The sequence below is a fragment of the Chiloscyllium plagiosum genome, unplaced genomic scaffold (genome assembly GCF_037043375.1).
Source record: "Chiloscyllium plagiosum isolate Xiang-an unplaced genomic scaffold, Cpla_swu_hap1 HiC_scaffold_23, whole genome shotgun sequence".
Classification (NCBI taxonomy): Eukaryota; Metazoa; Chordata; class Chondrichthyes; order Orectolobiformes; family Hemiscylliidae; genus Chiloscyllium; species Chiloscyllium plagiosum.
Window position 1 is genome coordinate 60,691,449 of NW_028270161.1, and position 25,430 is coordinate 60,716,878.

A 25,430-nucleotide genomic window follows, 5' to 3' on the forward strand; every position below is an offset into this window, starting at 1 on the left:
ATCACACTCTGGGTGAAAATGTTATTTTTCAAATCCCCTCAAGCTCCTGTTCCTCTAACTCTCAATCTTTATTTACTGGTAATGGATCCCTCTGCCTAGAGGAATAGGCTATTCCTATGCCCATTCTCTGGATTCATCATAAATGTTAAATAAATCTTCCTTCAGTCTCCTTTATTCCAAATTGAGAAAAAGGCCAAACCATCCAATCATACCTTCCTACTAAATTTCCCTGATCCAGTCAATATTCTCATCAATCATGCTTTTACTCTCTACAGTACAATCACATCTTTTCTATATTGTAGTGACCAGAACTGCATACAATGTCGAGCTATAGTCTATATTTCTCATTTTCTCACTCAGGTCTTTTGTTCTATTCCTTAGCCAATAAAAGCAAATGTCCAATCACCTTCTTAAGCACCATGCCAACTTTTCCTGCGACCTATGGATCTGACTTCCTGTTCTTCCACAATTCTCAATACCCAGCCAGTAATTGTCTATCTCCCAATTTGTTAGCCTTCCCCAAATGCATTGCCTTACACATCTCCAAATTCCATTTGCCTTTGTCTCCATCATACTATTGATCTTCCTGTAGTCTACAGCTTTCCTCCTCACTGTCAACAATAGCACCAATTGCTATCTCTCAATTATTCTCCCATGTTCAAACCAAGGTTATTGATGCATACTACAAACAATGCAGAAATCACAAACCGATAGAAACCTCGTGAAGCAGCTTTCCATTTACAAAATGAACAGCTGACCATAATCTTCATGAAGGGATTTTGCTCGAAACATCGATTTTCCTGCTCCTCGGATGCTGCCTGACCTGCTGTGCTTTACCAGCACCACTCTGATCTCCAGCATCTGCAGTACCCACTTCCGCCACAATCTCTTGCTTCCTGTCCTTGAACAAATTTTGAATTGAACTTGAACCTAGTTAGAAACATAGAAAATAGGAGCAGGAGTAGGCCGTTTGGCCCTTCAGGCCTGCACCACCATTAAATATGATCATGCCTGATCATCCTACTCAGTCCCCTGTTCCCACTTTCTCCCCATACCTTTTGATCCCTTTAGCCCTAAAAATTATATCTAACTCCTTCTTGAAAAGTTTTGGCCTTAGCCACTTTCTGCGGCAGAGAATTCCATCAACTCACCACGCTTTAGTAAAGACATTTCTCCTCTTCCCAGTCCTGAATCGTCAATTCCATATTCTTAAACAGTAACTCTGGTTCTGGTCAATCTAGTCATAGGGAAAATCTTTCCTGCATTTATCCTGTCTAGTACTGTTAGAATGTTCTAGTTACTATGTGTTCTCCCATCATTCTTCTAAACTCCAGGAAATATAGTTTTAACTGATCCAGTCTCTCTTCATAGTTCAGTCCTGCCATCCCAGGAATCAGTCTGGTAAACTTTTGTGCACTCCCTTCATAGCTAGATTATCCCTCCTCAGATAAGGAGACTAAACTGCACACAGTACTCCAGGAGTGGTTTCACCAAGACCATTACAGCAAGACATCCATGCTCCTGTATTCCTGTGAAGGCCAATATACCATTTGCCTCTTCACCACCTGCTGTACCTGCACACGACATTTCTATGCTGTTAACTCATGAAATGTGGGCATCACTGGTTGTACCATATTTATTGCCCATCCCTAGTTACCCTGGTGATAAGCTGCTTTCTTAACCAGCTACAGTTCCTATGCTGTAGATAATCTACAATATCATTAGGGAGGAAATTCCAGGACTTTGACCCAATGATAGTGAAGGAACAGTGATATACTTCAAAGTCAGTGAGTGGCTTGAAGGGGACTTTATAGTTGGTATCTGCTGCCCTTGTCCTTCTAGATGGAAATGGTTGTGAGCTTGGTGATGCTGTCTGAGGATCTTTGGTGAATTTCTGCAGTGCATCTTGTAGATACTACACACACTGCTACTAAGTGTCAGTGGTGGAGGAAGTGGATGTTTGTGTATGTGGTGCCAATCAAGCAGACTGCTTTGTCCTGGATGGTGTCACGCTTCTTGAGTGTTGATGGAGCTGCCCCCATCCAGGCAAATGGGGAAGTATTCCATCACACTCCTGACTTGTGCCTTGTTGATGGTGAACAGGCTTTGTGGAGTCAGGAGCTGAGTTACTCACTGCAGGACGTTTAACCTCTGACCTGCTCTTGTAGCCATGTGTTTATGTGGTGAGTCCAGTTGATTGCTGATCAATGGTAGCCCTCATGATGATGATAGTGGGTTCAACACTATCAACATCGTGAGGGTTGATGATGACAGGAATGGTGATGACATTGAATATCAAGGGCGATGATTAGATTGTCTTATTGGAGGTAGTCACTGCCTGGTATTAGTGTGGTGCAAATATTACAAATGGTTTACAAGGACACCTAGATCTTGTTACACCTCCCCTTTCCTCAAACTGTTGCCATCCAGATAACAAACTGCCTCCCCGTTTTTGCTACCAAAGTGGATAGCCACACATTTATCCATATATATTATGTATTTGCCTATTCATTCAGGCTGTCCAAAGCATATTGAAGCATCATTGACAGATGTCAGAGGTAGTTTCTTTACTCAGAGAGTAGTAAGGATATGGAATGCTTTGCCTGCAACGGTAGTAGATTCGCCAACTTTAAGTACATTTAAGTCATCATTGGACAAGCATATCGACGTACGTGGAATAGTGTAGGTTAGATGGGCTTCAGATTGGTATGACAGGTCGGCGCAACATCGAGGGCCGAAGGGCCTGTACTGCGCTGTAATGTTCTATGTTCTATGTTCTATCCTTTTCACAGCCTTATGTTGCCTGCAAACTGAGAGAAATTACATTTACTTCCCTCATCTAAATCATTAATATATATTATGAATAGTTGGAGTCCAAGCACTGATCCCCACTAACTGTAGCCTACTGCTTACTGTCTGTCACTCAGAAAAAGCCCCGTCTATTCCTACTGTTTGAATTCACCTTTGAGACCATGTCAAAAGTCTTGCTATAATTCATCAAATGCACTACTCCCACTACTCCTTGTTACCCCCTCCAGAAAGTCAATCAATTAATCAGATGCAGCCCTTTCTAAACAAAGAAACTGCCTTCCCTTAACAAATCCAGGTTGTTTTTACTTCATTGTCTCTTCCTCAATGAAGATTTGTCTTGTCACTTCAATATTTTCCGATAATTTTCCCACCACATGGCTTAGGCTGACTGTTGTGTAATGATTGGCTTGATTCCTTTCTTCCTTTTTGAACAATTCCTGAACATCCAAGCAACTTTAACCTGCAAATTCCCTGAGGACTTCATGGGGGTAGAGCACTTTCTGAATCTAACGTCCAAACAGCGTCAGGGATTTGGAACAAGTGGGATTTGTCTGGTCAGCATTTATCCAGCTGAGATTATAACTAACAAGTGGGCGGCACGGTGGCACAGTGGTCAGCACTGCTGCCTCACAGCGCCAGGGACCCGGGTTCAATTCCTGCCTCAGGCAACTGTCTGTGTGGAGTTTGCACGTTCTCCCGTGTCTGCGTGGGTTTGCTCCAGTTTCCTCCCACAATCCAAAGACGTGCAGGTTAGGTGAATTGGCCATGCTAAGTTGCCCGTAGTGTTAGTGGAATGGGTCTGGGTAGGTTGCTCTTTAGAGGGTCAGTGTGGACTTGTTGGGCCAAAGGGCCTGTTTCCACACTGTAAGTATTCTAATCTAAAAAAAAATTAGAATCCAAATTAAAACTGTAAAGAAAACTACAAGCTGGTTAATATAAACAGACTGGCTGTGACAGTTAACTTTCTTTCAACTGAAAGTGTCTGTCTCAATAATTATCAATTATTTTGCTCAAAAACTGCATGAATTTATGTAAAAACCTGTTATTTCACTTTTTAGATTGGAATCAATCTAAACATCAGGTCATAGACAGAGAACACAGGGGGCTAATACCTTCAACATATTGACTAGCTATCACCATTGTTAACAGCTAACCCAAGAATGCAACTTTAAAAAAAAGGGTTTTGTGATTTACACATGAAAGAAGTGAAACTATCACTGTATTCTAACAGATGAAAGGCTTAACAGACAATTAATTCTTCAATGTATAATTTCAATTACATCACACTGAAAATTTTTGCTATAAATTCTGTTACGATCGAGCCCTCCACAATCACCTGATGAAGGAGCGTTGCTCCGAAAGCTAGTGTGCTTCCAATTAAACCTGTTGGACTATAACCTGATGTTGTGTGATTTTTAACTTTGTACACCCCAGTCCAACACCGGCATCTCCGAATCACAATTATTTTGCAGTTGTAATTTGGTGCAAGTCAGAACTTCTGTATACCAGTAGACAGGGTTGACAAGAGTATGGAGCAAAATAACCAGGGAATAGAGTGTGTTAAAGACCAGCTGCTGAGGTGGAAATTGGTGCAACTGGGAATCTGTACAGTTGAGAAAAGAAATTGCTGATTTTTATTGTTTTTTTTATTTCACCTATCAAAGCTAACAAGGTCTATTCTATTTTCTCCCAGTTAAGAGATTATTACTTGTTTTCTAATTTATGAATAGCCAAAGTCTTTTCTACGGGGTAGGGGAGTCCAAAACTAGAGGGCATAGGCTTAAGGTGAGAGGGGAAAGATTTAAAAGTGACCTCAGGAACAACATTTTCATGCAGAAGGTGATGAGTGTGTGGAATAAGCAGCCAGAGAAAGTGATATATAAATAAGATTGGGCCAAATGCTGGCAAATGGGACGAGGTCAGTTTAGGATTTCTGGGCCACATGGAGGAGTTGGACCAAAGGATGTGTTTCAGTGCTGTATATCTCTATGACTTTATGACTCTATAATCAAATCAATAAGGTTAGATAGACATGTTTGGATTAGTAGACTGTCCTGACTGCAAACTTGGAAATCTGTGGAATGTATCACAATCTTGGACAACCATATCAAAGTCCACAGCATAGAAAAAGGTTTTTCGGCCCATCAAGTCTGTGACAGTCAAAAACAGCCACCAAACTAATCTAATCCCAATTTCCAGTAGTTGCCCCACAGCCTTGTATGCCTAGGCATCATAATGTACATCTAAATGTTTCTTAAATGTTAAGATCAATGGAACTGATGGAATGTATTGCAAGGGGAATGTAATAAAAACACTTTATAGCAGCTGTACAGGGCCTTGTCAGCGGAAAGTGCTGGAATAAATTATTAAGGAAGTGTTAATGAGGCCTATATAGAGTGAACAAATTATTTTTAAAAAGTCAATAAATGTTCCATTGCTGTCTTTCTCTCTAATTTCTCATTGGCAGTTTGAATGAATGGACATTTTTGAAAACAAAATCTGGAGTAGGTTAGGAACAGATCTTTAAAAAATTAAAGTTCCATGAAATTTATCAAATCGCAATTTGACATGTATTAATACAGTAATTAATTACAGAGACTACAGATGGCCAAACCCTGAATTGAGCAAATTTTGACAATCTTATGGTGATTAATCATATTCAACTGCCTCTCACATTTTTTTGAATTTGGTGCTGCCACAGTTTATTCTGAAGCCGAGAACGATCACCTGAACAGAGGATAATGATGTGGAGGTGCTGCTGTTGGACTGGGGTGGACAAAGCTAAAAATCCCACAACACCAGGTTATAGTCCATCAGGTTTATTTGGAAGTACAAACTTTGGGAGCGCTGCTCCTTCATCAGCTAGCTAGTGATAAGAACAGTGACTGTGACATTGACTCTGAGCAAAAGAGATTTATCAGGAAATAGAGTCATAGAGTCACAGAGATGTACAGCATGGAAACAGACCCTTCGGTCCAACTCATCCATGCTGACCAGATATCCCAACCCAATCTTGTCCTACCTGCCAGCACCCGGCCCATATCCCTTCAAACCCTTCCTATTCATATACCCATCCAAATGCCTTTTAAATGTTGCAATTGTACCAGCCTCCACCACTTCCTCTGGCAGCTCATTCCACACACGTACCACCCTCTGCGTGAAAAAGTTGCCCCTTAGGTCTCTTTTTTATCTTTCCCCTCTCACCCTAAACCTATGCCCTCTAGTTCTGGACTCCCCGACCCCAGGGAAAAGACTTTGCCTATTTACCCTATCCATGTCCCTCATAATTTTGTAAACCTCTATAAGGTCACCCCTCAGCCTCTGACGCTCCAAGGAAAACAGCCCCAGCCTGTTTAGCCTCTCCCTATAGCTCAAATCCTCCAACCCTGGCAACATCCAGGATTGCCAGGGTTGGAGGCAAGGTGGCACAGTGGTTAGCACTGCTGCCTCACAGCACCAGAGACCCGGGTTCAATTCCCACCTCAGGCGACTGACTGTGTGGAGTTTGCACGTTCTCTGCGTGAGTTTCCTCCGGGTGCTCCGGTTTCCTCCCACAGTCCAAAGATGTGCAGGTCAGGTGAATTGGCCATGCTAAATTGCCAGTAGTGTTAGGTAAGGGGTAAATGTAGGGGTATGGGTGGGTTGCGCTTCGGCGGGTCGGTGTGGACTTGTTGGGCCGAAGGGCCTGTTTCCACACTGTAATGTAATCTGTAATCTGTAAAAACACCCTTGTAAATCTTTTCTAAATCCTTTCAGGTTTCACAACATCTTTCCAATAGGAAGGAGACCAGAATTGCACACAATATTCCAAAAGTGGTCTAACCAATGTCCTGTATAGCCGCAACATGACCTCCCAATTCCTGTACTCAATACCCTGACCAATAAAGGAAAGCATACCAAACACCTTCTTCACTATCCTATCTACCTGTGACTCCACTTTCAAGGAGCTATGAACCTGCACTCCAAGGTCTCTTTCTTTAGCAACACTCCCTAGGACATTCAGTGTATAAGTCCTGCTAGGATTTGCTTTCTCAAAATGCAGCACCTCGCATTTATCTGAATTAAATTCCATCTGTCACTTCTCAGCCCATTGGCCCATCTGATCAAGATCCCGTTGTAATCTGAGGTAACCTTCTTCGCTGGCCATACACCTCCAATTTTTGGTGTCATCTGCAAACTTACTAACTGTACCTTTTATGTACACATCCAAATCATTTATATAAATGATGAAAAGTAGAGGGCCCAGCACCGATCCTTGTGGCACTCCACTGGTCCCAGGCCTCCAGTCTGAAAAACAACACTCTACCACCACCCTCTGTCTTCTACCTTTGAGCCAGTTCTGTGCCCAAATGGCTAGTTCTCCCTGTATTCCATGAGATCTAATCTTGCTAATCAGTCTCCCATGGGGAGCTTTGTTGAACGCCTTATCGAAGACCATATCGACCATGTCCACCACTCTGCCCTCATCAATCCTCTTTGTTACTTCTTCAAAAAACTCAATCAAGTTTGTGAGACATGATTTCCCACGCACAAAGCCATGTTGACTATCCCTAATCAGTCCTTGACTTTCAAAATACATGTACATCCTGTCCCTCAGGAATCCCTCCAACAATTTGCCCACCACCGAGGTCAGGCTCACTGATCTATAGTTCCGTGGCTTGTCCTTACCACCCTTCTTAAACAGTGGCACCACGTTTGTCAACCTCCAGTCTTCCGGCACCTCACCTGTGACTATTGATGATACAAATATCTCAGCAAAGGGCCCAGCAATCACTTCCCTCGCTTCCCACAGAGTTCTCGGGTATACCTGATCAGGTCCTGGAGATTTATCCACTTTTATGTGTTTCAAGACATCCGGCACTTTCTCCTCTGTAATATGGACATTTTTCAAGGTGGCACCATCTATTTCCCTACATTCTATATCTTCCATGTCCTTTTCCACAGTAAACACTGATGCAAAATTCTGATAAATGATGTTGTTTAAATTAAATTATGCATACGAGGGTTATCATGGAATTTTTAAAGAAGTTTGTGGTGCAGTACTATTCCGTCATCTGAGATGAAAGCTCTGGATTCAAGCCCCACTCTGGGACTTGAGGTTCAAAATCAGTGTTCACAGCAAGGCCAGATGGATTTGTTACTCCTCCCAAAGCAGGCAGGAAGTGCAGGAGAGATTACTACTCAGCCACAGGACATAAAGGAGACTCTGCTGTTTGGGCCATTGCTCCAGACTGCAACATGATGGAAAAGTATGTGTTATCATAGTAACCCAGAGTCCCAGAGTAAATGGTAAACCACCACAAGGGAAATTTATATCAAATAATAATCTCTATCAGGCAAGTGTACAGGGAAATTGTTCAGTTGGTTTTTGGAGTCTTGTCATTTGAATCATGTGTTAATGAAATCCAGGAAATTGTTTTATCAAGAAATATTAATACCGATTGTCATCTCTTTAATGTTCAGGTGGAAAAGGGAATGAAGAGCTCCTTGGGTGAAGTAATGCTACAGGCTATCATTGCTTACTCTAGCACTTCAAGAAAGGAGTGGGTGCTGAACTGGCCTGGCCAAGTAGTGTTGGCATCTAGCATTGTATACTGGACTGCAGCTGTCTCAGCGGTGAGTAACCAGCCCTAACTCTGTATCGATTACCCTGTTTCGATACGCAAAGAAATGGAATGTTTACAGAATGATGACATGTCCAATTGTATAGATTAAATATATATGAATAAAGTATATTTTTGAAATAAAAAAAATATGTTCTTATCAGTTTAATCAGAGGGCCCACGCAGTCATTTGGGCTCCGCTGGCGTCTCAGCTCAATGTAATCGCACCAACCTGTGAATACGAATGATTACCCTGTTTCGATACGCAAAGAAATGGAATGTGTACAGAATGATGACATGTCCAATTGTATAGATTAAATATATATGAATAAAGTATATTTTTGAAATAAAAAAAACCCAGCCCTAACTCTCTCACCAGGTCAGTATCCAGTCCCTGTCCTCTCGCAGAGGCAGCAACCAGCCCTTGCTCTCTCACAGGGTCAATATCTAGCCTCTGCCCTGTCACTAAGTTAGTATCCAGTCCCTCTCACAGGGTCAGGTACTACCTTTTGCCCTCTCACAGGGTCAGGTACTACTTTTTGCCCCGTCACAGGGCCAGTAACCGGTTTTTGCCTTCACAGGGTCAGATACCAGTTTTTGCTCAGTCATTAGAGAACCACAGACTTGTTGACAGAGAGATGGTGCCGGTGAGGTATTTGACAGCAAGTGACTGTACTCATTAATGAGGGACCGAACTAGGCCTGGGATGTCCAGGAGCATAGTCAGGAGCAGAGATGTTATCAGAAGCTGTTTAAAAAGATGCAATTTTCTTTATGATTTGTACATGGGACATGGGTATTGCTGTCTAGGCTCAGCATTTATCACTGGATCCTAGTTGCCCTTGAAGGTGTTGGTGAGCTGCCTTCTTGAACTGCTGCAGTCCACGTGCTGTAGGTAGACCTGCAATGCTCTTAGGGAGGGAATTCCAGCATGGAATTCAGGATGGACATGACCCACCAACAGTAAAGGAACGCCAATATATTTCCCAGTCAGGATGGTGAGTAGCTTTGAGGGGAACTAGTGGGTGGTGGTATTCCCATATATTTGCTGCTCTTGTCCTTCTGGAAGTGCAGAATCACAGAATTGTCACAGTGCACAAGGAGGACATCCAGGCCAATAAATGTGCATGGGGTCCATGATCTAGTATCAACTCCTGTCTTTCCCCCATAACCCTGAGCACCATTCTGTCCAAACACCTATCCAATATCCTCTTACATGCCTCAATTGAACCTGCTTCCACCACATTTCCAGGCAGCATATTCCAGACCATAACGACTCACTGTGTAAGAAAGCTCTTCTCAGATCACTCTTGCTTCATTTGCACTTTAAATCTGCATCCTCTCATTCTTTTTCCATTACGAACAGAGACAGTTTCTGCCTTTGTACTCAATCCACCCTCATCATGGTTTTGAAAACCTCTATCAAATCACCTCTCAGCCTTGTTTACTCCCAACCTCTTCAATCTATCCTCATCACTGAAGTTTCTCATTCCTGAAACTTGTCTTGTAAAACACTTCTGAATTCTGCATTCCTATAATGTGGCATCTGCAACTGGTCATAATGTTCGAGCTGAGGTCTAACAAGTGTGGCAGGTGTGGGGAATGGTGGACGGCTGGGAATTTGAGGCTCTGATCAAGAAAAAGAAGGAGGCCTATCTTAGGTCTCGACAGCTGAGATCGAGTGAATCACTGGACGAGTATAAGAGCAGCTGGGAGGATATTCAAGAGGGCAAACAGGGAACGCAAGATAGCTTTGGCAAATAGGATTATGAAAAATCAAAACGGATTCTACAAATACATTAAGGGCAAAAGAGTAACTAGGGGGAGAATAGGGCTTCGTAAAGATCACCATGGTAGTCTATGTGTGGAACCACAGGAGATGGTGAGTATAAATGAGTTTTTGCAGTGCATCAAATAGATGGAGCACTCTGATACTCCTGTGCATTGGTGATAAAGGGATTGAATGTTGAATGTTTGTGGATGTGATGTCAATCAAGCAGGTTGCATTATTCTGAATGGTATCAAGCTTCTTGAGTGTTATTGGAGCTGCACTCATCCAAGCAAGTGGGAAGTATTTCATCACACTCCTGAATTGTGGACAGGTATTGCGGTGTCAGGAATCACGTTACCTGCTGCAGTATGTTATGGACCGAGCCAGACCCTCTCAAAGCATTTTTAAGAAGGTAGCCCAGACCCTAATTGTTTTAGTTGGTTTAGGCAGTTGTAAGGTACATATCCCAGCTGGTCAAACCACTCAGCTTTAAGGAAAACAGAAATTATGTACACACCACCAAATGAAACACAAGCAAAAGAAAACCGAATTTAGAAAAACAACTATTTGAAAACCCAACCGACATAATATACCCGCAACTTAACAAAGGAGCTCCTCCAATTTCCTGCATCCCCATGAACACACCCCTTGGCAAAAAAAAAGTAAGTTCAAACACAGGTTTTTACAGGAGACATGTTAGAGAGAGAGAGAGAGAGAGTCAGCCAGAAACCTCTGTTGAATCAGGGAACCTTTTTATTCCCCCAGCAGCTGCCTTTGACCAGCAGCTTCCAAGAGACTACTTGCTGAAACCAAACCAAACCATTTTTTAAAAAACCCTGAATTGGGAGAATTGGCCACTCCCCTTTCATTCTAGAAGTTTGTAAACAAAAACCTAAATACCCTTTTCCCTGATTGTTTGTTAGGCCATATCTGTTAGCCATTAGCAAAGTCCCTAACCCAGACAAATTGGAACCTCTGCCTTTTACAACCCCTTTTGAAAAAAACCAGGACAACATAACCTTGTTAAAGGAGCAACATCGTCACACCTCCCCCCCCCCCCTTAAAAAAAGAACCATCAATATCCATAGATGCCTTCATTTTAAAACCCCTTAATCTTACACTGTTGGTGGAAATTGGAATTGCCAGGCATTTGTGTGCTGTGAATGTTACTTGCCACTTTTCAAGCCAAAGGAGAAAGTGAGGACTGCAGATGCTGGAGATCAGAGCTGAAAATGGAAGAAGGGCTCATGCCCGAAACGTCGACTCTCCTGCTCCTTGGATGCTGCCTGACCTGCTGCGCTTTTCCAGCAACACATTTTCAGCACTTTTCAAGCCAAGCTTGGAAAAGTGCAAGTCATGGTACCACTCACAGTGAAATTGCCTCAAGCAATAGAGGGAATTTAATGCCCTCCCTCAGGCACATTTGGACAGTTGGAGGTTCAATTGCTAATCAATTGGATGAGAGGATACTGTGTGGAGACCCTAATTAATTCGGGGACAGGAAGGTTCATACACTGCCCTCCCATCCCAGTGCTAACTGAGGAACTAAAGCCCATGTAAGGACTTCATCATACACCGACTGGCATTCAGACTCGGCCTGCTGGGACTGTGTTCACCTTGCGTATGGTCTTCCAGAGGAGGTCCTTCATTGCAAGGAACTCAAGGTAATAAGGCATGGGCAATAAATGCTATTCAGCCATAACTGCATCACATGAAAGAAAAAGAAAACCAAAATGTGTATTCTAACACTTCAGGAAGAGGCTGTAAACAGAAGGCTGATGACTGACCAAACAGAGAACTCAAAATGGTGAAAGGCCTTGATGGAGTGGGTACAGAGAGAATTCATGGCAGAAGTGGGTACTGCAGATGCTGGAGATTAGAGTCAAGATTAGAGTGGTGCAGGAAAAGCACAGCAGGTCAGACAACATCCGAGGAGCAGGAAAATCGATGTTTTGGGCAAAAGCCCTTCATTAGGAATGAGGCTGGAAGCCTCAGGGGTGGAGAGAAAAATACAAGGGGGCTGGGGAGAAGGCAGCCAATAGGTGGATGGAGGTGGGGACAAAGGTGATAGGTCAGAGGGGAGGGTGGAGCGGATAGATGGGAAGGAAGATTGGCAGGTAGGACAGATCATGAGGATGGTGCTGAAGTGGAAGTGTGGAGCTGGGGTGAGGTGGGGGAAGGGGAAATGAGGAAACTGGTGAAGTCCACATTGATGCCCTGGGGATGAAGTGTTCCGAGTCGGAAGATGAGACATTCTTTCTCCACGCATCGAGTGGTGAGGGAGTGGTGGTGGAGGAGGCCCAGGACCTGCATGTCCTCGACAGAGTGGGAGGGGGAGTTGAAATGTTCAGCCACGGGCAGTGAGGTTGATTGGTGCGGGTGTCCCAGAGATGTTCTCTGAAGCGCTCTGCAAGTAGGCATCCAGTCTCCCCAGAGTAGAGGAGACCACATCGGGAGCAACGGATATAGTAAATAGCATGTGTGGAAGTGCAGGTGAAACTTTGATGGTTGTGGATGGCTCCTTTGGGGCCTTGGATGGAGGTGAGGGGGGAGGTGTGGGCACAGGTTTTGCAATTCCTGCAGTGGCAGGGGAGGGTGCCAGGAGGGGAGGGTGGGTTGTTGAGGGCGTGGACCTGACTAGGTAGTCATGGAGGGAATGGTCTTTGCAGAAAGTGGATAGGGGTGGGGAGAGAAATATAGGGCTCCATTTGTAGCTGGTCGAAATGTGAGATTTATGTGGAGGTTGGTGGGGTAGAAGATGAGGACTGGGGGGGTTCTGTCCTTGTTGCGGGTGGAGGGGTGGGGTTCGAGGGCAGTGGTGGAGGGCATCATCAAACATGTGGGAGGGGAAATTGCGATATTTAAAGAAGGAGGCCATTTGTTGTATTCTGTAGTGGAACTGGTCCTCCTGGGAGCAGATGTGGCGAGGCGGAGGAATTGGGAATATGGGATAGCATTTTTGCAGGAGGTAGGGTGGGAGGAGGTGTAATCCAGGTAGCTGAGGGAGTCAGTATTGAGTCGGTCATCATTGATGCAGATGGAGAGGTCCAGGAATGCACAGAGACAATGCATCCTATTGTGGGGAAAAGCACAATGAGACTCCATCAGTATTAGAGAGTCCCCAAAAAATCCGTGGAATTCAAGATTATAGAGAGTGAATAAATTCCCTGCATTTAAAGAGAAGTCAGACAAGCATTTGAGCAAGAAGAGAATAGATGGTTACACTGTTAGATTTAGAGAAAAGACTGGAAAAGGTGTAGTGAGGAAAGACACGGAGGTAGATTGATCAGGCAAAATGGCCTTTTTCTGTGTCCTATGTCCTAGGTAACCTTAGGATATCAAAGAAATAGGTGCCCCTAATTATAATCTTCCAAAATTCTCAATTTAGGAACCATACTTGGCGATTCAGAAATTGGTTGTGTTGCTCTGCTCCATAAGAGAAGATAGGAGGGGAACCATAGTTGGCCTAGCTTCTGTTATTAGGAACTAACTCATCATTGGGATGACTGAACTCTCTGAAGATATTCAGCTAAGCAGAGAGGGTCAGCATGGGTTTGTAAAGGGTAGGTCAGGTCTGTGTTAAAGTTTTAAAAAGGTGACTAAAACTCTCAATGGAGAGATGTCCAGAGATGCTGTTTACGTAGAATTCCAGAAAGTATTTTGTATTTCTAAAGAAACCGTTGACTGTAAGTGAAACTTGTGGAATTGAAATATTCATACTGTAACTGAGAACATTAACAGATAATCTTGCAAATTAACATGCCCATGAAGCCTATCAGTATGCTCATCACAGTTCCCAACATTTATAAGTTTTGTAAAATTAAAATTGTGGCCATCACACTCACATTTGTTGAATTTTTAAAAATCAGGAAAAGTACTGGTGCTAATTCTGACCTTGGAGTCATTGAACCCCACTGTATACCTATCTCCAGTCCAAAACAAATCTTACCACTATTCTGTTTCTCTGTTAGGCAATTTCTTCTGAATCTAGATCAGTTCCATTTATTCCACAGTCTTTGATTCTGTTGGTAAGCGTTGACTGTGGCACTTTATCAAAGGCCTTTTGGAAGTCCATATACATGTTGCCAACCATATTCCTCTCATTTGTTACTTTATTAAAAAATCCAATAGTTTCATTTTTGAAAACTTCAAGAATTTGATTCCCTGATGTATATGCTTTTGGGTATTGTTTACTTGAGAGCAATTGTGTCTCCTTCTGCACCAGTTCCCAGCCCATGTCAAGGGATCGGTCAGTCCACCAAATCTAGCTGTAGGTCAATCTGTGCACTTGTAGCTCATGTCCCCATATAGAGAGACAGCAACACACAGGGCAGTGCCAACATCTCTCAATTGTATTACAACAGCAGGCAAGTGCCAATGGGAAACGGCAAGAACATTTGAAAGTCATTTTACTTTTTTGAAGAATCAAAATCCAATGCACCACCACTGGTGCGGTATCATCATTACTGGGTCAGTATCACTGTCACTGGGTCAGTGTCACTATCACTGATTCAGTATCACTGTCATTGGGTCAATATCACTGTCATTGGGTCAATATCACTGTCATTGGTGTGGTGCTGGAAAAGCACAGCAGGTCAGGCAGCGTTCGAGGAGCAGGAGAATCGACGTTTCAAGAAAGAGCCCTTCATCATGTTTCTCCTGCTCCTCAGATGCTGCCTGACCGGCTGTGTTTTTCCAGCTCCCCACTCTTGACTCTGATCTCCAGCATCTGCAGTCCTCACTTTCTCCCAGTTGATTTTAACCATCGCTGTCATTCGGTCTATATCCAGGAACGCCCTTCCATAGGTGTATCTACCACAAAAAGACTGCATCAGTTCAAGAAGGCAGCTCACCAGCACTTTCCTCAGGGCAACTAGGGATTTATAATCAATACTGGCCCAGTCAGTGATGCCCATATCTTCTAAATGAATAAAAAGAAAATCATTGTACAGGTCATTCTGCTATACTGCACGTTTCGTTAACGTGAATTTGCTATAAGGTGACTGATGAATGAAAGACACTGTTTGCAAAGTGTGAATGTTTAAAACATGCGTTGGCTGTAACATGATTACACTGCTAACATTTTAAACGCTGTTTCTAAAACACGATTTTTCTATAATACGGGGTTGCACAAGAATGCAACCAATGTGTTATAGAAGAATGACCTGTAATTGGATCAGAATCATCATCCCTGAGATTGTCTCACTGTCACTGAGTCAGTATTGCTGCTCCTTCATAAGACCATAAGAACTAGGAGCCCTTCGCCCACTTCACCACTCAATAAGATCATTGCTCATCCTTCCATAGCCTCAGCCCCACTTACCCACCCTCGCACTATGACCTTTAATTTCTTCACCATCCAAAAAATTATCTATCTTAGCTTTAAAAACATTAAATTAGGAAGCCTCGATGACTTCATTGGGCAGGGAATTCCACTGAACTTCACTGACTAATGCCCTAAATTTCTCTGATAACACCAACATGGAAATTCGTTCAGTAGTTTGTGAAAGGAGATCACCACCAGGACAACCAGAGATGACCAATAAGTGCCAGTCTTGCCAGTGATGCCCACAAATTTAAAATAAGGTTTTAACTATATAACAAATGACCCCTTATGAAACAAAAGATTAAGGCTTTATACCGAGATTATGGTCCTTTTGGTTCCAGCGATACTCAAAATTAGTGCCAGGGACCCGGGTTCAATTCCAGCCACGGGTGACGGCCTGTGTGGAGTTTGCACATTCTCCCTGTGTCTGTGTGGGTTTCTTCCCACAGTCCAAAGATATGCAGGTCAAGTGAATTGGCTGTGCTAAATTGCCCATCATGTTCAGGGATGTGTAGGTTTGGTGCATTAATCAGGGGTAAATGTAGAGCAGGGGGAATGGGTTAAGTGTGGGCTACTCTTCAGAGGATCGGTGTGGACTTGTTAGGCCAAAGAGCCTGTTTCCAGGCTGTAGGGATTCTGTGATCTGCTTCTAAAATGCTAGAAAGTCATTATGCCCTCATTACATTATTTCACACTGTGTAATTATTTTCAATTTAACATTTCACATCACCAAAGAATGTAACAAAATTAAATTTTCTACACGAGAGATGTTGAATGCAATGAAACAAAATAGTGATGGATGAGATTGATGTCTTTTTCATCATTTACATTCAATGTCATTCACTTAGTTCCTGCTGTTTTATTAGCAGGACCCAGAAATGTATTCAAATAATCTACAATGGGAAGAGAAGATACTCAATCTTCTGTGAGAGGATAAAGTAGAGGTCTCTGGTAAATTACCCAAACTCTTATTGGAGATGTCTGTCTGCTCTGTTTGTTTAATGAGATTTAAGTTTGGACTCAATAACATCAATTACTATAAAACAAATCGAAATGGACAAATAAAAAGAGTCAATCTCTCTAGTGTGACGCAAATAAGTGAGCTGTTTGCAAATAGCTTTCAGCCTTGTTTCTCTTTCAGGCCATCACTCAACAGAATGGACTAAGTGAATTTCTGGAGGAAAGTAATAAACAGATTGACGATATTGTCACCCTGGTGCGGGGCAAACTAACTAAGATGGCGAGAATAACCCTGGCTGCACTCATCACCATCGATGTTCATGGTGAGTGAAAGGTTACACTGAATTTCACATCTCTTATTCACTTCAGTAAAATGTTTAATATAAAGAGCATGAGACAAGGGATAAACATTTACCAGTCAAATCAGGGGCTGATTCTACTGTTGAGTTCAATCATTGAATCCCTACAGTGTGGAAGCAGGCCATTTGGCCCATCAAGTCCATACTAACCCTTAGAAGACTATCCCACCTAGACCCTGTAACCCTGCATTTCCCATGGCCAATCCATGTAAACTGCGCATCCTTGGACTGTGGGAGGAAACCACAGCACCTAGAGGAAATACACGCAGACATGGGGAGACTGTGCAAACTCTCCACAGATAGACACCTGAGGTGGAATCGAGACCATGTCCCTAGTGCTGTGAGGCAGCAGTGCTAACCACTGAGCTACCATGCTGCCCCATGTTCCTTCATAGAAGGATCTTAAGCAGTCTCTTAGAATCTGATGAAAGTGCTGACTGTTTTTAGAATGTTTATTGCCTGTATTTTCTTTTGTAGTAAATGCTATCCCTCAGGCTCCCCCTCCCTTGATAAACTCAACAGTTACCTCCAGTCTGTTATTAGATATCTCATGTTTCAAGTTATTCACTGTGGTGATGTCACTTCACTGGCTCAATTAACATCTCCACTCTTGTGTTTAACTTCCTTCACTGCCTTGCATTATGTGATTCTTTCTCTATTCAGTCGTGGGACGTGAACAGCCCTTGTGGAGGTGGTTATGAGCTGCCTTCTTGAACTACTGCAGTCCGCATGCTGTAGGCAGACCTACAATGCCTTCAGGGAAGGGGTTCCAGGATTTCGACCCTGTAACACGGGAGGAATGGCGATATTTTTCCAAATCAGGGTGCTGAGTGATTTGGAGAGGAATGTGGTGGTGTTCCCATGTATCTGTTGTCCTTGGCCATCTAGATGGAAGGAGTAATGGGTTTGTAAGTGCTGTGTAAGGAACTTTGGTAAATTTCTACAGTGCTATCTATCTATCATAAGATGTGCAGTAACAGCATGTGTACTATCTACAAGATAGATAGCACTGTAGAAATTTACCAAAAGTTCCTTACACAGCTTGTGAATAGAACATCGAACATTATAGCGCAGTACAGGCCCTTCGGCCCTTGATGTTGCACCAACCTGTGGAACCAATTTGAAACCTACCTAACCTACACTATTCCATCCATATATTTATCCAATGACCACTTAAATGCCCTTAAAGTTGGCGAGCCTACTACTGTTGCAAGCAATGCGTTCCATGCCCTTACTACTCTCTGTGTAAAGAGACTACCTCTGACATCTGTCCTATATCTATCACCCCTCAGTTTAAAGCTTTGTGCCCTTATGTTAGCTATCACCATCCGAGGAAAAAGGCTCTCACTGTCACCTCTATCTAACCCTCTGATTATCTTACATGTCTCAATTAAGTCTATCAAGCAGGCTGCTTTGTTCTGGATAGTGTCAAGCTTCTTGAGCTACACTCATCCAGACACTCCTGACTTGTGCCTTGTAGATGGAGGACAGGCTTTAGGAGTCAAGAGGTGAGCTACTCACTGCAGTGTTCCTAGCCCCTGACCTGCTCTTGTAGCCACAGTGTTTATGTAGCAAATGCAGTCATTGGGTAACCCCAATGATAGTGATAGTTAGGGATTCAGTGATGGTAATACCATTGAAGGTCAAGTATCCGTGACTAGGTTGTCTCTTATTGGTGATAGACATTGCCTGGCATTTCAGTGGCATGAATATTACTTGCCATATGTCAGCCCAAGCTCACCTATTTTTGGTGACTCAGCAATCATGGAATCACAAATTTCTTACAGCACAGAAGGAAGCCGTTCAGCCTATCATGTCTGGTTCTATTACTTTGCACTAATCATCTGTCTTTTCCCCATTTCCCCATGCACCATTTCTACCTAAATAATCATCCATCTTGAATGTCTCATTTAAACTTCCCTCCACCCTATTTCCAGGCAGGTCATACCCTAACTACTCGCTGTGTGAAAATATTTTTTTCTCATATGCCCTTTGATTCATTTCAATATGTACAGATCACAGGTTCTGTGCTTCTCCACATTCAAGGGTCTGTGTGAATGGCAGATCATGGGTATACCGACCATCAGAGATGTTGTTTCTGGAATTGAACCGAAGAATTCAGACACCCAGAATCTCACCATAGCAAGGTATGAGAGGCCCATGGTAGAACGTGATCGCAAAGCTCCAGATTGACATTGAGAAGGAATGTCACCCTCCTGTCTGGACTACATGTGACTCCAGTCCCACACTGTGTGGTTGCCCATCACGGTCTGCTGACTGGAAAGCTGGATGAATCACTTGCCAAAATGTAAATATTCACTTTCGGCTAGGACCTGGCCTCAACTTCATTGGCTGGCTGTTTGGCCAGAGCAGGGCTCTCAGAGCAGCTCACTCTCCTGAAGCCTACAAAAACATGGACGCAGCAGGAATCAGGGAGAGGGAGGGAAATGGAGGTTATGGGAGGCTGGGGGAGCAGGGGGTGCGGTTTTCTGGTGATGGGGTTAGCTCTTGCCAAGGATTGTGTATCATTTCCTTATGGAGCTCGGGCGTTGGGGATACAGGGGGTGTGTGAGGATCCTTCTGAAATGTGGCTTTCAATAATGATCTGTCACATTTCACACTTCCTCAGTCAGACCTAATGTTCAGATCCAAAACCGCTTGGCATCCCAGGCTCCAAATTGTATTCAAATGTAAATTAGGATCCCATCAGAGTTACAGGGGAGCTGGGAAATGAATAGATTGTTTCTCTGGGGACAGAGACAGTGAATTGCCTCTGTTACATCTGAGAAATGATCTGGTTGGAAACTCAATCCTACACTCATTAGTCATTGGACAGGCAGTTAGATGTGAGCCTTGCAGTTGTCATCAGTTTCCTGTTAGCACATCGTAAGAAATTAACATTGTCCTGTTCTTTCTGTAAGTATTGACAAACACCAGAGGATAAGGAAAAACAAAATGAAAGAACTGTGGATGCTGTAAATTGCTGGAAAAGCTCAGCATGTCTGGCAGCATCTGTGGAGAGAAATCAGAATTACTGTTTCAGGTCTCTTGACCCTTCCACAAAATGGAAGTTAAGATGTTGGTTAAGCAGCATGCTGGCATTCCCTCTTCCAGTCGAAGTCTAATTCTGACTCAACATCCCCCCACCCAAACTCCCAGTACACTAACTTGTACCATGTCACATTCTCACCCAGTTACTGATGAATATCAACAAAATATTATTTTCATCATTATCCATGGCAGACATGTCATTGTAGATTAGATTAGTTTCCCTACAGTGTGGAAACAGGCCCTTTGGCCCAACAAGTCCACACCGACCCTCCGAAGAGCAACCCACCCGGAATCATTCCCCTACATTTACCCCTGACTAATGCACCTAACACTACGGGCAATTTAGCATGGCCAAGTCACCTGACCTGCATATCTTTGGACTGTGGGAGGAAACCAGAACACCCGGAGGAAACCCACGCAGACACAGGGAGAACGTGCAAACTCCATACAAACAATTGCCTGAGGTGGGAATTGAACCCGGGTAATGAACAGTTACATGTAATTTCAATGACTAATAAACCAGAATAATTTTGTTATACAGGGGGAAAGAAGTACAAGAGCCAATGTTCATGTAGTTTTGCAGTTTCTGATTTTACTTATATACTTGTGCCTCTCAGCTGGGCTGGGGTTCAATCAGCCTGAATTTGACCACGCTGATTGTGCAGTTTCATGAGTAAATACTTTCTGATCCAAATGAAGTTTCTGTAATGGCTTTCTGCTGGTCGCTGCAACCCAGGGCAAGGCTACTTCTACCCTCAAATGGAACTCGCCTGCTGTAAGTTGCTGCTCTTTCCTTTGTTTTCAGCCTTTAGACCGAATTCACCAAATGAAACTGGTGTTTACTATGTTGACTCATGTGAATGCCAGAATTATCAAGTCATCACCAACTCTATCCCTAAATGTAGTGGCAAAAGATTGCAGCGGACTCTGATGAGATGGTCCGCTTGAAATCATGTGTTGTTGCGTGTGGAGTATTGGGAATTAATCTATAGTGGTAAAGGTATATATATCATACATACTCAAGTGATGATCGATTTTGTATATAAGTGAACCTTTAAATTTTAGCCAAAAAATCTAAACTCTATCTATGTCCCCAGTGGAGACAAGTAATGAGTACCAAGAGTTTGGGGATTTTGTACTGAAAGTCCAGAGCTAATTTATTCCAAAAAACGACTATTATACAAGTTTACGCGGCGTGTGACACCTTTTGATTAAATTTTAAGAAATTTCTCCCTGATCCTTTCTGGAAAGTTCTGGAGATGACAATACGTCAACACACCTGAACTTCCACCTTTGCTGATTCTAACAGGTGATTAGATTCCCTACAGTATAGAAATAGGCCGTTCGGCCCATCAAGTCCACACCGACCCTCTGAAGACTAACCCACCCAGACCCAATATTTACCCCTGAATAATGCACCTAACACTATGGACACTTTAGCATGGCCAATTCACCTGCCCTGCATATCATTGGATTGTGGGAGGAAACCGGAGCACTCGGAGGAAACCCACGCAGACACGGGGAGAATGTGCAAACTCCACACAGACAGTCGCTTGATATTGACAGACATAAGCACTGATGATCAAGAGCTTGATCAAAGAGGTAGACCTTGTGGAGCATTCTAAAGGATGAAATAGTAAGATCACCGTCTCAAAGCTTCTAAGTTGTAAAATTTACTAAAACAACAGACGTCTGTCAGCAATGAAACAAAAACATGGCTTTGATAGTTTTTTGCAGTGACTTCAAACCCAGGTTAATGACAGGTCACAGACTCCGATCACAATATTTCCCCTTTCTGATGATGACAATTTTAGATGCATCAGGTTACCACTTTCTCAGTAATATTTCAACACACAGAACCTTTTCAAATTACATTCCAAACCTCTTTCCCAATTGGGTTCATGAAGGATTGCTGACATGCTATAGAATTGCAATGAAAACCTGAGACAAGAAAAGCTTCTTAAAAGCAAATACAAATTTGAACACAATTCAACACAGCAGAAAAATCAGAAAATCCAGACTCCTGTATTTGACTTATGCTCCCAAGCAATTACAGAAATAAAACCATCAAATGCAACATATAGCAAAGAAGCTTGCACAAAGCTGAATTCTCCTGGTTTTTACAAAAAAAACAGTAGTAACAATGTTAAGAACTGGCTGTCAACATTGAAAGCATTTCATTCGTCATCACAAAGCAGTTTTCACTCCAAATTTAACCTTAATTGCAACAGACATGTCTAATCATGAACAAAAGATTGTGTGAACAATCAATTTTCCAACTTAATTCTGCTGGAAGACAGGTCGCTATGGTAACTGTGCTGAATCAGACATGTTATTGACAGGTGCCTGAGCACAGTTTAATGTTCAAAATAGAAGGTGGGTTTTAGTTTGCAACTGGACTGATTGGCATTGATCAAAAGAGCAATTAAATAGAGATTGATTAATTCTCCCCATATTCTGCAGAAACTGACTGGTAATATCCAATTAGTTGAGACATGCACCAATGTTACAGTTTTGGAGATGTTGAAATGTTTACTGGCTGAACAAGTTAACAAAATTGATCTGCTAATCGTTTAGTGTATTAATTATAATAAACACTGAAAGCAGTTCCTTGGGGTATCATATCAACCATGCTTTGACAGGGAAATGATCTATGATAATATATCCCTGAGACTATTCCTAACTTTCAGCTTTCTCAGCCATGCGTCAGTCAGTCTCAGCAATGAATCACTAGATTCTGGTTAGAACATAGAACATTACAGCACAGTATAGGCCCTTCGGCCCTTGATGTTGCGCCGACCTGTGAAACCAATCTAAAGCCCATCTAACCTACCCTATTCCATTATCATCCATATGTTTATCCAATGACCATTTAAATGCCTTTAATGTTGGCGAGTCCACTACTGTTGCAGGCAGTGCATTCCACGCCCTTACTACTCTCTGAGTAAAGAACCTACCTCTGATATCTGTCCTATATCCATCACCCTTCAGCTTAAAGCTATGTTCCCTTGTGCTAGCCATCACCATCCGAGGGAAAAGGCTTTCAGTGTCCACCCTATCTAATCCTTTGATCATCTTGTATGCCTCTAATAAGTCACCTCTTAACCATCTTCTCTATGCCAAAAACAGTCTCAAGTCCCTCAGTCTTTCTTCATAAGATCTTCCCTCCATACCAGGCAACACCCTGGTAAATCTCCTCTGCATTCTTTCCAATGCTTCCGCATCCTTCCTATATTCTGGCGACCAGAACTGTCCACAATATTCCAAGTGCGGCCGCTCCAGTGTGTTATACAGCTGCAACATGACCTCACTGCTCCTAAACTTAATCCCTCTACCAATAAAAGCTAACACACCATAGAACATAGAACAATACAGCACAGAACAGACCCTTTGGCCCTTGATGTTGCGCCGACCTGTGAAACCAATCTAAGCCCATCCCCCTACACTATCCCATCATCATCCATGTGCTTATCCAAGGATTGTTTAAATCTCCCTAGTGTGGCTGAGTTAACTACCTTGGCAGGTAGGGCATTCCACCCCCTTACCACTCTCTGAGTAAAGAACCTGCCTCTGACATCTGTCTTAAATCTATCACCCCTCAATTTGTAGCTATGCTCCCTCGTACAAGCTGACATCATCATCCTAGGAAAATGACTTTTGCTGTCTACCCTACCTAATACTCTGATCATCTTGTATGTCTCTTAGCCTTCTTTTCTCCAATGAGAACAGACCCAAGTCTCTCAGCTTTTCCTCATAAGACCTTCCCTCCAGACCAGGCAACATCCTGGTAAATCTCCTCTGCACCTTTTCTAATGCTTCCACATTCTTCCTGGCAGCCAGAAATGTATACAGTATTCCAAGTGTGGTTGCATTAGTGTTTTGTATAGTTGCAGCATGACATTATTGCTCCAGAACTCAATCCCTCTACCAATAAAACCTAACACACCGTATGCCTTCTTAACAGCACTATCAATCTGGGTGGCAACGTTCACAGATCTATGTACATGGACTCCAGGATCCCTCTGCACATCCACACTACCAAGAATCTTTCCACTGACCCAGTACTCTGCCTTCCTGTTATTCTTCCCAAAATGAATCACCTCACAACTCCATTTGCCACCGCTCAGCCCAATTCTGCAGTTTACCCAAGTCCCCCTTCCAAACTGTCCCACTCCACCGACTTTAGTGTCATCTGCAAATTTACTAATCCATCCACCTATGCTTGCATCCAAGTCATTTATAAAAATGACAAACAGCAGGTTCCAAAACAGGTCCTTATGGCACACCACTAATAACCGGACTCCAGGCTGAATGTTTTCCATCAACCACCACTCGCTGCTTTCTTACAGAAAGCCAGTTTCTAAATCACCCTCAATCCCATACCTCTGCATTTTCTTCAACAGCCTACCATGTGCAGCCTTATCAAAGGCTTTACTGAAATCCATGTACACCACGTCAACTGCTCTACCCTCATCTACATGCTTGGTCACCTTCTCAAAAAACTCAATGAGGTTTGTGAGACATGACCTGTCCTTGACGAAACCATGTTGACTATCTGTAATCAAATTGTTGCTTGCTAGATGATTATAAATCCTATCTCTTATAATCCTTTCCAAAACTTTTCCTACAACAGAAGTGAGGCTCACTAAGTATAATTACCTGGGTCATTTCTACTGCCCTTCTTGAACAAGGGCACAACATTTGCAATCCTCCAGCCCTCTGGTACTAAACCTGTAGACAATGACAACTCAAAGATCAAGGCCAAAGGCTCCAACATCTCCTCTCTACCTTCCCAGAGAACCTTCGGATAAATCCCATTCAGCCCAGAGGACTTGTCTCCTTTCACTCCTTCTAGAATTGATAACAACTCTTCCTTACTAAACTCAATCCTTTCTCGTCTAATATCCCATATCTCATTCTTCTCCTCTACAATATTCTCCTTTTCCTAAGTGAAATCAGATAAGAAATATTCATTTAACACCTCTCCAATCTCCACAGGGTCCACACACAATTTCCCACTTCTGTCTTTTTTTCTGGCCTTGTTCCTACTCTAATCGTCCTTTTATTCCTCACATACCTATAGAAAGCTTTATGGTTCTCCTTTATTCTACCTGCTAAAATCTGCTCATGTCCTCTCTTTGTTCTTCTTAACTCTCTCTTTAAATCCTTCCTAACTAATCTGTAACCCTCCATCACCTCATCTGAACCATCTTGTCTCATCGTCACATAAGCCTCCTTCTTCCACTTAACAAGAGATGCAATTTCTGTAGTAAACCACGGTACCCTTAACTTATCACTTCTTCCCTGCTTGACAGGGAAATATCTAACAAGAACATGCAATATCTGTTCCTTAAACCAGCTCCACATTTTGATTGTCCCCATCCCCTGCATGTACCTGTGGCATGTACCTATTCCTTTCCATCACTAAACTAAACATAACTGAATTTTGGTCACTCTCTCCAAAGTGCTCACCTATCATTAAATCAAATACCTGGCCTGGTTCATTACCAAGCACCAGATCCAGTATAGCCTCCCCTCTTGTCGGCCCTT

At 42.9% G+C, this 25,430-nt stretch overlaps 1 protein-coding gene across 3 annotated transcripts in view; it reads left to right on the forward strand.

Moving 5' to 3' along the window:
• Window positions 1-25,430, forward strand: part of LOC122561437 (dynein axonemal heavy chain 3-like) — a 557,691-nt gene that overhangs the window by 284,127 nt on the left and 248,134 nt on the right. For all 3 annotated transcript variants that reach the window (XM_087999740.1, XM_087999741.1, XM_087999742.1), the window contains 2 exons: window positions 8,275-8,427; window positions 16,652-16,793. In XM_087999740.1, coding sequence (XP_087855866.1) covers window positions 8,275-8,427; window positions 16,652-16,793 — 295 coding nt within the window. The remainder of the gene's footprint in view (window positions 1-8,274; window positions 8,428-16,651; window positions 16,794-25,430) is intronic.